The sequence below is a fragment of the Gobio gobio genome (genome assembly GCF_949357685.1).
Source record: "Gobio gobio genome assembly, chromosome: 22".
NCBI lineage: Eukaryota > Metazoa > Chordata > Actinopteri > Cypriniformes > Gobionidae > Gobio > Gobio gobio.
In genome coordinates, this window is record NC_137118.1 from 11,625,805 (window position 1) to 11,642,363 (window position 16,559).

Genomic DNA, 16,559 nt, shown 5'->3' on the forward strand with positions numbered 1-16,559 from the left:
TCATTACAAAGTCCATCTCACCACAGTGACTCTACAATAATCGTACGATGCGACGACAATAGTTTTTGTGCGCCAAAAAAAATCTAAACACCTTTATCCAGCTTGTTATTGTCTTCCGTGTGTGCCTCCACGACGCATGCGCGAGAATATGACGTAGCGCCGGGGCTCGGGATTCCATGAAATACACACTTAAGCCCCATTTTGAGCACTACGCCGAGACCTAAAGCACGATCAATGTAGAATCCAACAGCTGAGATACGCGCGTCTTCCTCTGATTGTAAACAAATCACTTCTGGGTCATGTGTCCGAACGCCGGATCTGCGTCATATTCTCGCGCATGCGTCGTGGAGGCACACACGGAAGGCAGTAACAAGTTGGAAAAAGGTGTTATTTTGATTTTTTTTGCGCACAAAAACTATTGTCATCGCTTCGTAAGATTATTGTAGAGTCACTGTGGTGAGATGGACTTTGTAACGATGTTTTGAGTGCCTTTTATCCGTCTTGGGAGTATAAGTGTACTGAATGCCAATGGAGGCCTATCTCAGCCATCAGCTTTCAACAAAAATATCTTCATTTGTGTTCCGAATATGAACGGAGGTCTTACGGGTCTCGAACGACGTGAGGGTGAGTAATTAATGACAGAATTTTCATTTTTGGGTGAACTAACCCTTTAACTGAGGGTGAGAACAGAGAGCCCCTCCGCCGCGGACACACTCTCTCTGTCTTCAAACTAAGCTCTTAACTAAGTCTTAGCTCTTTCTCATTCGCACATATTAATCAACTGAACTGTCACAATGATAAAAGACCTTACAGCAGGACCGTAACCACCACAGACATTAAGAGGGACAAATCCCCCAGAATCCCCTGCCCTAAATATTTGATGTTGTTTCTGCTGCTCTGCTGTACTCCATTACACACCGCTCTGTTTGTTACTAGGATGACAAAAGTAAAATGTTGTTAAACACATTTTTAGGTTGCTCTGCCTCAGCAGTAACAGCGCTCGTCACTGTCAGAATGAGTGAGATGGCCAATCAAATCAAAGAAGGCGGGGCTTAATGTTAGACTTTAGTTGTAGCAGTGAAAGTGCGTCGTAAGATGTAAGTAGCTATACTTTTAATATTTGACAACTGCTTTACGATAAAAATGTTCAGTGACTAACGGTAATATCGAGTGATGCAAACTACTTGACTATTTTAATGAAATTTCACTATTTTGAATTAAAAATGACATTATTTATGTAAATCATAACTGAATTTGACGTGACAAGAAACATTTGCATTTTTACATATTAGGCAGATGAAAATAAGAGTGAATGTGTGCATATTTAAAAAAATATATATATTATTTGCAAATAGTTTACTTCATAACTACAATAGAACTGGAACTTATACCGTTCTTATTTCTCTTTTTTTTATTTCCTTAAATCTCTTTTAATCCTTTTAATAATTTAATTCCTTTAAACAAACCAATAAGACCAATACATATGCATTTAAAAAAATGTCTGTGGATAAATAATTTATAATAAATACTGCAATATTCCTTTTTTTTTTAAATGTCAATTTTGATGTCATGGTGACCTTAAGTTTAGGATCTGTAAAGTAAATCTATATACTTCTATAAAACAATTATACAACAATACAGATATTTTAGTTGCACTATATTTTACAGTATGTGCACTTTCTGGTACTGAGTAATATAAGGTAACTACATGGTTTAAGGTTAGGTTTAGGGATAGGTTCAGGGATAGTATCTAAAAGATGCTGGGTTAAAAACAACCCAAGTTTGTGTTGAAAATGGACTAACCCAGCAATTAGGTTGTTTTAACCCAGTGAATGGGTCGTTTTAACCCAGCGGTTAGGTTAAATGTTTGCTTAAAACAACCCAATCACTGGGTTAAAACAACCCAATTGCATTTTTTAGAGTGTAGTTATTACCCAGTTATTGCAATTACTATAACAAGTACATAGTGTGCACATGGAGAACGAGAGGCTGCTCACTGCAGAGCAAATGGGTGATGAAGCTTACTTCTAGCTCCTCCTTGCTAGCTCCTCCTTGTTAGACGTCCATCGAAGAGGAGCGAATGTAATTCAAGCCTACCACAATATTGTGTGCTTGTGGGTGTAAATGTTATATCTTATAGTATCAAAATTTGAGTATAGAATCTATTGAAACTGAATAATTTGAAGGATTCTCATAAACATTCCTCTAAAGGTCATCACCACCTTGAATGACGAAGTCAGTCTCATTTGATACATGTTTAGAAGAACACTCAGCAGCAGCAGGAACTGCTCTGCTGCTTCCTGAAGTCACTTCCTGAATACGTCAGACAGGCTGCATCTGAAAACGTAGGCAGCTGACGTATTGTCTCGCTGCCTTTTCAGGCAATGACTCTGCAAGCAGCATTTGCGCACAAATGCACTTTGGACAGACTTTTGAGGCAGTGTAACAGTTTAGTGATCTACAGCAAAATAAAGAAAGCTTTAGTGAGAACTAAACAAATATTTAATTACTACAGTAGTAATTTCTCACTAGAAATGACGTCAGAAGTGGAAAACGTACATTTTGCACAAACTTACCAGCAACTGCAACTTTCAGACGCCATCTTTCTTTTTCTAGCTCAACTGTCACCGAATGGAACGCATAGGATTGTGGGATATGAAAGGCAGTGAAGGATACGCTGCATTCAAACTCGATCAAAGAGTCAGGACAGGACAGGAAGTGAAGCTAACAATGCACTCTAAAAAAAAAGGCTCGTAGGGGAACCTTTTTTAGTGCTATATAGCACCAATTTTGGTGCTTCAGTGGTTCTTCAGCGGTTCTTCAGAGGTGCTATATAGCACCTTAGTCAAAGAACCGGTGAAGAACCTCTGAAGAACCGCTGAAGAACCTCTGAAGAACCGCTGAAGAACCACTGAAGCACCAAAATTGGTGCTATATAGCACTAAAAAAGGTTCCCTATGATTACGAGCCAAGAACCATTTTTGGTGCAATATAGAACCTTTTTTTTTTTAGAGTGTGGATTCGGACGATGCCTTGATGCCTTCTTACCTTGAAATGTGTCCTTCGAAGGCAGCATTTTCCATTTTTTCAAACGCAGCCATGATGTTCAGTTTGTCTCTCACCATTATTACTCTTCACACAACACAGGATAGATACAGAACTACCAGACACATGATAATTGCATCTTGCACTTGTGGTGTAATTGCAATCTACACTCTAAAAAAAAAAAGGTTCTATATTGCACCAAAATGGTTCTTGGCTCGTAATCATAGGGGAACCTTTTTTAGTGCTATATAGCACCAATTTTGGTGCTTCAGTGGTTCTTCAGCGGTTCTTCAGAGGTTCTTCAGCGGTTCTTCAGAGGTTCTTCAGAGGTTCTTCACCGGTTCTTTGACTAAGGTGCTATATAGCACCTCTGAAGAACCGCTGAAGAACCACTGAAGCACCAAAATTGGTGCTATATAGCACTAAAAAAGGTTCCCCTATGATTACGAGCCTTTTTTTTTAGAGTGTAAGTCTTTAAACTATGATCAAAAGATCCTGCTTGTGCTATATAGCTAATGTTTAAGGTCAACATCAGATGCAGGCATTCAAACATGTTTAAACAGTTGAATGACCAAGAAGTTAATATTTATGGGAACTTACATTTTAGACACAGTGGGCCCTATTTTAATGATCTGAGCGCATGGCACAGGTGCACTTAGGGCGTATCCTAATCCACTTTTGCTAGTATTGCTAGCACAGAAAAACTCTATTCTCTATTTACATGGTGGAATTTGAGAGCGGAAAGACTGAACGTTTCTCTAGAGAGGAATCATTTGGTTATTTTAAAAACTGTTGTCTGAAAGGTTCTTTGGGCAAGCAGAAATGGTTCTTATATGGTATCAATGCACAAACACCCTGTTGAAACCTTTATTTTGTACATCCATGCAAAGGTGTAATTACATGGATAATATGCCCAATCAAAGATAGGTACAGCACAGTCTTATTACACAGAATTATTACTTGCGTGTGCTACAAGAGGAATGACAATAATATACAGTTGAAACTAGAGATGCTCCGATCAGCATTTTTGGGGCCGATCACGATTACCGATCACCAAGATCATGATCTGCCGATTGCCGATCACTGCCGATCACAGAATGGCAGGGGAATGGCAATCTTTTATCTATAATCTTGCAGAGTTTGCACCATTTGTAGAAATGAAACTAACTCTAAATTAACTGAGTCAAGATCTTGAAGAACCACCAAGTGTTAATTTTAGAAAATGAGATAACTTAAGGCTACTGTAGGCCCTCTTTCCCAAATAAATGTATATAATAAATGTATATAATTATCTCACCTAAATATTTGATCATGCAGTGCATTTTTGTTTTTAAAACAATTTTTCAGGTAGGTCTAACATTAGTATTGAGGTAAGAAATACTAAAGACATTTAATAAGAAATCAAATGTAAATTAATATTGGTCTTCCCTGAATAAATTAAATTAGATTAATCCTTACACTTAAGGTTGCAAAAGTTAGTCATTCAAGAGCAGTGAGTGTCATAAAGGTTCATCAAACAACACAAGACAAAGAGAAACTCAGAGACAGCAGCAGTTTATTCGACAGCTGTCACTTTAAGAGCGAACACGGATACGGTTACATGCAGTTGCACAAACGTTCACTCGCGAGTCACGACGGGGTTTACGTGCATACTCGTCAAGACGGTAATTTAGTACATACATTTGTGTGTATCTGACCATTTCAGTGCAATTTGTACTCGCAAGCTTTTTGTGAGATGGCCTGTGTGTGTGTGTGTGTGTGTGTGTGTGTGTGTGTGTGTGTGTGTGTGTGTGTGTGTGTGTGTGTGTGTGTGTGTGTGTGTGTGTGTGTGTGTGTGTGTGTGTGTGTGTGGGCATGTTTTTGTGAAATATCAGGACACAAATGTGTATAATGACATGGGTATGACATAGGTATTACAAAAAGAGGGTGAAATATGAGGACGTTCCCCATGTCCTCACTTTTCAAAATGCTTATAAATCATACAGAACAAGTTTTTTTTTCACAGAAAGTGAACTGCACAGTCTCCTGTGAGGGCTAGGTTTAGGGGCAGGGGCAGTGTAAGGGGATAGAAAATACGGTTTGTACGGTATAAAAACCATTACGCCTATGGAATGTCCTCACATTTCACAAAAACAAACATGTGTGTGTGTGTGTGTGTCTCCAGACCGTGCGCGCGAGTGCTGAGCGGTTTGAACACTGGCAAGACTTAAAAATAAATGCAAATGATAAACTTTAGTGACAATGCGACACTGCCTCGATTGTGCAAAGTGGCAAATCCTGTGTCAACTGTGCAGCTCGATTTTAGTGCACATGCGATGCGCTGATGTGAAGCCATTTGAGCATTTTCAAAAGGGAGAGAGAGAGCGCGCGTGCATGCGGTGATTCATGCGCGCTGTTTGTGAACTTACGTCCCACATAAAGTTTTCAAATGACTGCGTAAGTTATTTAATATAGAAATATGAATTGTACCTCACCTTCAGCATTATAATTATTTTACCTGCGCTGGAAAGAGAATGAGATGGTGTCGCTGCATATCATACCCTAGCTCTCACGGCAGGTGCGGGTTTTATGTGTCGTCAGCATGCGATCAGTTCATGACCGCCGATCAATCATCCCAAAGCGATTATCGACCGATCGAGATCGGTTGCCGATCAATCGGAGCACCCCTAGTATTAACCCTGTTCATGTCCTTTTGAGTGGTTTTGTGACATATTGACTACTTCAGTCATTTATATTACCTGATATATTGTTTTATCAGTGTGATAGTGTTATTTTGGGGATTTATAAATGTGAAAGTGTGAATTACTTAACATTCTTATATTCATCTATATTTTATCTATTTTTTGTATCTATTTCTAATTAAATCATTTACTTTTTGTTATTCTTACCAGAGTTGTATTCTTTCTATAGCTTTTATAAGTACCAGTTTATCTTGGGTGCATATAGAGTTTAATTCTAAGTAACTTTATAAAAGAACAGCATTTTCATTGTGACTTCAGAGGGGCCTAACTTCAACATCTGTAGGCATTTAGCTAATGAATCTGGAGCGCTGTACTACTTAAATACAGTAAAGACAGGTAGGGGGCGCTACACTAGTTACTTGGAAAAAGTAATATTATTACGTAACTCAAGTTACTTGTAATGCGTTACCCCCAACACTGGCCACAGGTGTATAAAATCAAGCACCTAGACATGCAGACGCTTCTAGAAACATTTGTGAAAGAATGGGTTGCTCTCAGGAGCTCAGTGAATTCAAGCGTGGTACCGTGATAGGTTGCCACCTGTGCAATAAGTCCATTCGTGAAATTTCCTCACTACTAAATATTCCACGGTCAACTGTATGCTGCATACAGAGTCAATAGCTACAGACCTCCAAACGTGTGGCCTTCAGATTAGCTCAAGAACAGTGCATAGAGAGCTTCGTGGAATGGGTTTCCCATGCTTTGCTTTGTATCTTTCTAGTGAGTTTTTCTCACTATAGTCCCCTTTATCTTGCTCACTGGGGTTGTAAGGCAGTATTCTTAATGCAGTGCGTACACTGCTTGCATACATTTATTGTGAAAGTTGCTTATACAAATCATTTTTAATTGAAAATGTTCTTCTTCAGGTTTATACATCAAGTATAACCAATTTAAGTTTGGAAACAATATGTTGTATTTATAATGTCACACTTACTATTTATCTAACAGTTAAAAATGTTTTTTCCATGCATAAAAAATATATAGATGGATTTTAGGAAGGGGGTCCCTCATAAAAGGTTAATCATATTTGGGGGTCCTTGGCAAAATAAAGTTTGAAAAACCCTGGTGTAAAGCACGCCGCCACTGGACTCTAGAGCCATGTTCTCTGGAGTGACCAATCACGTCGGGCCCTATGATTTCCACAATGCAGAAAACGCGGATGGAATCACAGAATCGAGTCATAAAAATGTAATTTACTGTATAACGCTGGTCTCTTTGTTTATTCAGGTTTTCGTTCTTGGATAATAATCTATCCCTTTCATTTGTTTGTGTTCTTGCTGAGTACAGTAGTGTGTCTCTTTCTTCTGCCAGGTTAGTAATCTTGCTAACACTTTAGTATGGGGCAGGGACGTCGTTAGGCCTATTTTAGGGGGGCTGAAGCTACCCCAAAATGTTCCTAAGCCCCCCTAAATAATAATAAGAACAACAATAACAATTTGATTTATCAAAAACCGTATCCTCATTCATATTTAGACGCAACAAATTATATATATCCAGCTACAAAAAAATTACCGAAAAGTCGGAAGTTGGACAGAAGTACAAAGAACGTTGTGCTATGAAGATGATGCACCTGCGTTGGTGTGAACTGTGGCTTTCAGAGCGTTGCAGACCGGAGCGCTACTGCCTGGAGGATTCATCTCGTCTCGTCGTTACCAAGGTTATAGGCCTAATCGTTAACAAAAATGAAGGAAAAAACGAAAACTAGGTGGGTTGTCGTTAACTGAAATAAAAATAAAAACGACGCATTACAAAAAAAAAACGATAAGTAACCAAATCTGTAATATGTGTTCGGCAAAACTAACTAATCTAAAATTATAGATTAAATGTCCTTAGTTTTCGTCTTTATCAATGTCTTTCATAGAGCAAATAACGTTTAGCTGCATTTCCTTTCCCTGCGTCTCTCTCATACACGCGCGCGCTACACACACACTCACACACACACACACACACACACACACACACACACACACACAGCCCCTCCCTTCAGTCTCCATGAGAACGAGTGTTCGATGTTGAAAGCAAGTTCGCGAAAGGTTGGTATCTCGTGAACACCTTTACACAATCACACATTAAAAAGTGGTATAAAAATATTTTTAATTCAGAATATAATTTTGTCAGTGTGTTAATGTCGACCCGAGAAGCGATTGCTACTTTAGAAAGTTAACTAGTCGCAAGTTTGAGGTAAAATGCAGTTGGGTTGTCGATGTCAAAACACTATAAGCTGTGATTCAAATATTAAATAATGTTATGTAATTTACTCTTACACTGAATGTTTGCTGCTTCAGTCCAGATGAGTGCGTGTGTGTGTGTGTGTGTGTGTGTGTCAGAGCTGTGGTATTTGTAGCTTAGGTTGAGCTCAATTTAGGTTTAGCTATATATTTGTATTTTAGCTCAAAAATGGGTTGAATACATGCGGTTCTGTGTAATTAAATAGCATTCTGTGGACAAATTATCTTATATAGAGAGGAATTAGATATAGTATGCTATTACTTTATCATACATTTACATGAGCAGACAGATAGCATTTAAGTCATTATAGTAACTCATCAGGAGCAAAGTCTGGCCTAAGTTAATTCCCCCATGCAGCTTTGATGTGTCTAAAAGCTAACATTACAGTAACTTTTCTTTAACAGAGTAGAAATGGAAGAAGAGGATATGTCTGTCATGTTTTACTTGTTAACATCTTGGTTTCTTGACTGTTTTTTGACATTAGTGTAGCTCTAGATGTGAGTGCAAAGATTTTGCAAACGCAAGTTACAAATACCCTGGGGGCTAAGCCCCCCTTGTCTTCCAATCCTAGTGACGTCCCTGGTATGGGGAACACATTATTAACTATTTCACATTAACTATGACTTTTGCCTCAATAAACTCCTAATTTACAGCTTATTAATAGTTAATAAGGTTGTTGTAGTGTTTAAATTTAGGTATGGGCTAGGATAAAGGGATATAGAATATGGTCATGCAGAATAAGGCATTAATGTGTGCTAATAAACAGCCAACATGCTAGTAAAATGCAAGCTATCAAGCAACTATAGTCATAGTGAGAATTGGACCCCAAACTAAAGTGTTACTGTGTTTTTTTCTGATTTGTTTAATACTTTTTTTGGTTACTAAATAATTACCACATTTCTATGTGTGTTCTGCGGCTGCCATAGTCTTGATTACTAAAAATTTGGATTTTTTATTTATTTGTTAATAATAACAAATGAGTAGATATTAAAATATTTATAAATATGTTATATTAAATTATGCAATGAGATCCAGGCAGACAAGCAAGGATTATGTCAGAGATCAAATTTGAATGAGGAATAACACATTTATTAAGTAAAAATGTTGAATTATAAAGAGAACAAATTAAGTAAATATGAAAAAAATAAGATCCGTCTTATTCAAAAGTTTATAGTAAAATCCAAAGTGTTTTGTCTAACAGGTGAAGATCAGAGTATAGAGAAAGAAGGACCCAAACTAAGTAAGATATTAGCAGAATGAAAGGATAAGCAGAAGAGAAGAAGCAGAAGTCAAGAGCAAATTAGGAGCAACAAATATATAGAGGAAACTTACATCCTCCTAAACTTATTTTTTGGTATGATAAGAAAAGGTCAAACAGACTTATCTATGTCATAGTTGGTGTAACGGCTAGGTCAGCATAACCGGTCAGATGTCAAAGATAGATGACAATATAGATATAAAAGGTGTTTAGAACAAAGAACGATGACAGCGAAGCAAGCACTTTCAAATATCTTGTTGTGAAAACACTGTTTCTGGAAAAGAATACCATACTGTGAATTACTAATTCTGAGAAACATGATCATTGATCAGGATCTTTTGGAAGTCATCCAATATCTAACAAAACACATGTAACTAATATATTAACATGTGAGTACAATATGTACATATTATTCTTGGATAATACTACATGAATAAAAAACTATTACAGTAAAAGATAAACATAAATGATTAACAATAATGAGTAAATACTTGAATATATGATGATGGTTAATATGAAGTATTGTTTTTGAAAACTTGTTTCAAAAAAGGTATGTGATGTTCCTATGGCAGTATGAGTTGTGAAATCCTCTTCTCACAGATCCATTGTAAAGCTCTTTTACATGCAATATCACGCCACCCTACTAAATTACTCCAGTCTGGTGTAGACACTGGAGGCACAGTCACAGCACAGTTCTCTGTTGTTCCTCCTTTAGGCTGTCCAGACGCCCAGAACCTGAAAGTACAGATCAGCATTAGATGTTCAGTGATGCTTTCTGTGTGATATGATACTGACTGTGAGAATAATTTATTAGATATTAATCAGTTCAGTTCAGTGATTTCTCACCCAGAGTTCAGTGTGCTGCCATCAACCCATTTCCATGTGCCCTCCACATCACTGTCAGTCAGACCAATCCAGACTGCAGCAGCACCAGGCATGTTCTTAACAAAATCCTGAGCAGATGAAACAGTTGCACATTTATATCAAAAACAGACAATAGACACATTTCATCTGATCATCTCTCATTTAGCTGCTACACACACACACACACACACACACACACACATGTTTGTTTTTGTGAAATGTGAGGACATTCCATAGGCGTAATGGTTTTTATACTGTACAAACCGTATTTTCTATCCCCTTACACTGCCCCTGCCCCTAAACCTAGCCCTCACAGGAGACTGTGCAGTTCACTTTCTGTGAAAAAAAACTTGTTCTGTGTGATTTATAAGCATTTTGAAAAGTGAGGACATGGGGAACGTCCTCATATTTCACCCTCTTTTTGTAATACCTGTGTCATACCCATGTCATTATACACATTTGTGTCCTGATATTTCACGAAAACATGCCCACACACACACACACACACACACACACATACACACACACACACACACACACACACACACACACACACACACACACACACACACACACACACACACACAATTCATTCTCACACTCACTTGTTCCTCTCTGTTGTTTATGATGATCAGATCTGCTCCTCTCTCTGTACAGTATCTTCTGCTCTCAGTCCAGTTCTTCTTCTCATTGGATATGTAGTAAGAACGGGATTGATAGCAAGTCCATTCAGCTGTTAACAGAACAAGTTCAGCCGTTAGCTTTTTATTCTCATTTACCGTCGCCTGTCAGTAACTTATAACAGATAGTAAACTCATAGATTGTGTACACTGAAAGTTACTGAGAGCACAACCCAACTCCATCATGTGTTTATTTCTGCTGCTAAAGAAACTTTACCACAAATCTGCAGTTCATTTCTTAGCTGGTCTCTCTCATTGGTAAGGTTTTCGTTTGTGAATATTAGTCCATCTCTCTCGTCTGTGAGGTTGGTGATCTTGTTTAGTAGCTTATTTCTCTCTTCAGTGTAGTTTGTGCTCTTTGTATGGATGTGGACACACAGCACTATGACTGCAGTCAGCAGAAGAACACACAGCAGCACCAAACACACTGCAGCTGCTCTGGAGCTTCGGTTCCTCACAGAATCACTTCCTGAAAATGGCAGACATGAAGATAAATGTTTCTTAATTTCCATAGACACTACTGAACGTGTGTTTGTATTTGTACCTGTGTGTTTATGTGTTTGGTTTCTCTTGGTGTGTCCGTTCATACCCCATGATCCATCAGCATTCATATTGCCATAAACAGGCATTTTGCTTGTTTAGTCATGTATTTAAATGATAGAAACTCTGTGTGCATTTGTACTCTGTAGTCCTCTGCTTTTGAGTTTAGTAAGTGATGCCAATGTGTGGCAAAGTACATCACAGTACAAGAGCACGTGACATCCTGTCTGTTAATGCCAATTCATTTGCATTAAAAAAATCTCTTGCTAAAGGGCACCATTGGGGTAGTGTGGATAGATGTAGCAGGATCAAATTAGCACAGTAAAATTACTGGCCAAACTCTTCCAGTGCACACAGATTCGTTTGCCAGTTTTTTGGTAACCGGCATCAGTCTTTTTTTTCAGTGACACAAAAAGTTGCTGAGGGCCACTTCTATTGTGGTAATGTGGTTAGCAACAGGTTCAAATTAACACAGTAGCTACAATTATGCATGAGTTAAAAGTCATTTTGCTTAATCCAGCGAACTTAAAGGGTTAGTTCATCCAAAAATTCTGTCATTTAATAACTCACTCTCATGTCGTTCCAAACCCGTGTAATAATTTCACTTTTGGGCCCAAACAAGGGACGCCAATTATGTAGTGATTTTACCTTCGTCCATCCAAGCACGTTAAGTAAGGTAGTGATTGGTACTCACGTCACCGCTGACGTTGTGATTTCTGGATTACACGTCACTTAAGGTGTGGTTATGAGTACATCAGATGACCACCTTCCCCCTCTCTTGGGACACTAGTCAAGGTATTTTACCTTGGCTCTATGAGAACACTCCACACAGGAGGCTGTTCAATCATTTTAGATTGAATGTAAAGTGGGGAGAGTTGGTCAGCTGATTTATCTGAAAGATTGGTGAGATTTCTAACTTGTAGAGCCTTTTCTGTATTATCAGCACAAGTAAGACACAATTTTAATAAAATAGATTTTATTAACAAAAGATAAACAAGAATAACTAACACAACTACTAAATGAATACAATGAATGATAAAGGAATAAAGTGCATAAGATACATAAAATACATGTGATTAGGTTGAGTGTGGCTATGGAAGAGTTGCGTTATCTTATGGAAAGATAAACTGTTGTTTCTCTGAAACTAAGGTGAAGAACCTTATTATGCATCAAACAAATAACGGAAGATTATTTGTTATTAACTAGCATCAGTTAAATTACCTCTAATGTAAATTAGAAAATCATATACTGATAATATACAACAATGCCATGGTTTCTGGAAAGAGGTTTGGTTAAGTGATATTTACGTTCCACTTGGTTGAGTTAGCAGTCCGATGGAGGGGACTTCATCCACTGGTTGTGCTGGGTGACAATGCAGTGGGAAAGGAGCTGGAATCCGTTTCAACAGTCTTGAACACGAAGATCTGTGGGATGCTGATCTCCTGGAGCACCAAAGGGTCCTAAATCTGGAACACGCAGATGAGGCCCTGAAGTAGGTGCAGAAGGTCCTTAATCTGGAACACGCAGACGAAGGAACCTCGAAGCGAAGGTTTGCTCTCCTGAGCTTAACCTTGTTGCAAACGTCTCTGTGTGTCTTCTGACTCTGTGGGTCAGGCACTCAGGACTTTGTCAATCCGCTTTGGTCTCTCTGGCATGGAGACTCGGGACGTACTGTAGTCGTCTCGCTGGACTAAAACTCTGAACGTAGTGGTTGTTAATGTCTCTTTCCTCACAGGCTGGAGGCTCAGAATGTGGTCGTATCTGTTGCTGCCTCACAAGCTGTAGATTCAGATCCTTGGATCTTTTGTTGTCTCTCTGGATGAACCAGAGGCTTAGAACTTGGTGAACTGTTACAGTCTCATCCTTGCTGGTGAGACTCAGAACTTGTTGCTCTGTCACAATCTCTCTCAAGGAGAAATTCAGAACAAGGTGTGTCTGTTGAAAGGGTACCTTTATCCTTTTCCGAATAGGAGGAGATTGCAATTTGGCGCTTCTCCATTCCAGTGTTGCAATTGGCTGCTGGCATCAGAGGGGGTCCACAGTGAGACTCACCCTCCTTTCTCCTGTGGAACTCATTTGCATACTGTACACAGTTAGAAGTCTTTAAAGTGTCTTTAAAGTTTACCAATGCATTTCTCACTTTCCAAACCACCATCAGAATACACTTGGCAATATTCTAAACACATAGAAACCAAATATGATGGGAAAAGATTGAACTGTTCATTAATTTGTTCATTAACAGCTGATTCTGTGTAAGATGTTGCATTCAAATAGCTGTCACTGAGAATACTTATTTCTCTGAATAAGTATGAAATGGATGTGTGTAGTTTAAATCAGTTTATAGGTTTCCAAACATAGTTATGAATGGATTTAGATGAATCATTGTGGTCTTTGTTTCACCCAGTACTGCTAAGGTCCTGTGGAATTTTTATGGCAGTCATAGACCAGTACATTAGGGATGTGGGTGAAGGGCAGGTACTGCATTTGGGCCAATGAGATGTCTTGTCCTTCCTGGGCTTGGTACAAGAGCTGGCCTTTTTGGCCTCTACGAGGTGTCTGGATGTTGTCATAGCATCTTATCTGATGGTGTTGGACAGTTTGTTTGTCTCAGTCTACCAAGATCCAGTCAAATTGTAGCAAACCTTTGTCCACTGTTATGGACAGAGAGTGGCCCGGCCATAAACTGGGCCTTGGAATGTGCTGTCCACTACACCCGTAAGACCTTCATTCATCTTCGGAACACAAATTAAGACAAATTAAAATGCAAAAAAAAAACTTTATTCAACAATTTCCTCTCTTCTGTGTCAGTCTCCTACACTGTTCATGTTGCAAACGCAATGCAGTGCTTCTGGATTCTACATCAGAATGCCAGCTCTGTATTGGCCAACACTGTTCACATGAGCACCATGACGCAGGAGTGATGATGCTGACGGACAAGCTGGCCAATAAAGAGCTGGCATTCTGACATCGAACCCAGAAGTGCTAGCCAGACGTCGTCATACTCAATTCTAGTCAGAATATGAGTCTGATACTGCTCCGTTGGGCTGTGATTATGGGGCGTGTTTCAACCGAACAAGGAAAGACCTCAATTGGATAGACTTACAACCAATCAGAGCAATGGAGCGAACCATACCGTTAGTTGTCAAATGTCAACAGAACTCAACTGCATTGTGTTGCCAAGTCTGCGGGTTGAAGCGACCCCAATTATGTGATATACAGACCCAGGAATGCGAATTTTAGCAGGCAGCCCTGCCCAAAATAACACATATTTTACCCCCCAAATGCCTTTTTTCCCGGAGAACAAATTCAACCCAAGCGCCTTTGATGATGTAGATGATTATCTTACTGTTTATCATCTGTCCATCATCGTCTAAAGCCCGCCCTGACAATTTCATTGGTCTGAACAGTTTCTGTTCGGGCATAATTACTTCTCTATGGATCAAGTCCAGACCGAACTGCCCGAGTTAAAATGTTGTGGGCGGGGCTAAGTTCGGCTGGCATCCAGGCTACAGAAGTGCTGCACTGCGTTTGCGACGTGAACATTGTCAGACAGAGACTGACACAGAAGAGAGGAAATTGTTGAATAAAGTTGTTATTTTTGCACATAAAAAGTATTCTCGTTGCTTCATAACATTAAGGTTGAATCACTGTAGTCACATGGACTATTTTAACAATCTCTTTACTACCTTTCTGGGCCTTGAAAGTGGTGATTACTTTGCAGTCTATGTAGAGGTCTCAAATTTCATCAAACATATCTCAATTTGTGTTCCGAAGAAGAACAAAGGTCTTAAGGGTTTGGAACGACATGAAGGTGAGTAATTACTGGCATAATTTTTGGGTGATCTAACCCAACTAAATTGATCATAAAATGTAACTGAATTGTGCTTTATATCAGTGTTCTTCCATTGCATGTTTGTTTATATTGGCTGTGATGCTTCTTTTAAATGCAAGTCATTTACATGTCACTGAGAATGGAAATGATCCAAAGTCAGTGTGTAAAGTCCAAAAATCATGTGAGATGCTATGCTCAAGGAGGATTTTTTTAATTTTGAACATTAACATAACAATGCGGACACAGAATTACGCTTTTGATGATTATGTAAAATGTCAAATTCGGTAGAAAATTAACATTTAATTGAAATGAAAACAAAATTAAAATAAATAGTGTTAAAAACGCAGTCCAAACATTTCATTGAGCGTGTGGATATGGTCCAACAGATTAACACAAACGAAGATATTTAGAAGAATGTTTGTAACAAAGCAGATAGAGCAACTATTGACTACCATAGTATTTTTTTCCCTACTATGGTAGTCAATAGTTGCTCTACCTGCTTGGTTACAAACATTCTTCTAAATATCTTCTTTTGTGTTCGGCAGAACAAAGAAACTCATACAGGTTTGGAACAACTTGAGGGTGAGTAAATGATGACAGAATTTAAATTTTTGGGTGAACTATCCCTTTAAGTCTGTCACCTCTTCTGTTGATGTTATTCCCACCCGGCTCTTTAGAGAGGTTCTGGATACAGATTGCCCTGTATTAGCTATTAACAATAACTCCTTGGACAGCGGTCGTGTTCCTTCATGCCTTAAGCAGGCAGAGATGAGGCCACTAGTAGATATAACCAATCTTAAAGGAGCTGTATGTAGGACTGTGGCCAAAACTGGTACTGCAATCACTTTCAAATTACTGTAGACCGGTGTATCCCCTCTCCCCCTCCCCTGACTCGAGGTTGCCAGCTAGGCTGCAGGATCCAGCAGGAACGTAGGCTGCTACAAGAAGCTTTCAATGGCAAGTGACGTGTCGTACACAGTAAGTTTTCTTTCTGTTAATTATGTTTATGCTTCAAGAGCCATGTTTTGTGAAGTAATTATGAATCGCAAAAATGTACTAATGGCGATTAGCCAAATATAATCGTAAATATGAACGCTCGTATGTGACAGTACATTCCCACATGAAAAAATACTATAGTAAATCACAGCAAAGCTAAATAACATTAGCAATGGTCATACAGGTCAACTTGCAGCATGTTTTGTCCACTATATATGCGAAGAACGAATGAGGAATAATTTTTACTGAGGTAACGTTAGGCTACAGTCTCAAATACGTTTTCACATTGCCATATAGGCGTGCTAATGTTGTTTTCCTCAGCGTCCCAGCATAATGACAGAGAAAAGGGCTCTGATAATGCATTACTAATGTTA

General features: G+C 38.7%; 2 protein-coding genes across 4 annotated transcripts in view; one reads left to right on the plus strand and one right to left on the minus strand.

The window, feature by feature from the left end:
• The window catches only part of cadm2a (cell adhesion molecule 2a), a 633,556-nt gene that overhangs the window by 348,589 nt on the left and 268,408 nt on the right, over window positions 1-16,559 (plus strand). The window lies entirely within an intron of this gene.
• Window positions 9,837-16,559, minus strand: part of LOC307119106 (C-type mannose receptor 2-like) — a gene marked incomplete at its 3' end in the record, with an annotated part of 38,483 nt that continues 31,760 nt past the window's right edge. Inside the window, exons 12-14 of the mRNA XM_079805185.1 lie at window positions 10,743-10,870; window positions 10,120-10,226; window positions 9,837-10,008 (exon numbers count right to left, since the gene is read on the minus strand). Of these exons, the coding sequence (XP_079661311.1) occupies window positions 9,837-10,008; window positions 10,120-10,226; window positions 10,743-10,870 (407 nt within the window). The remainder of the gene's footprint in view (window positions 10,009-10,119; window positions 10,227-10,742; window positions 10,871-16,559) is intronic.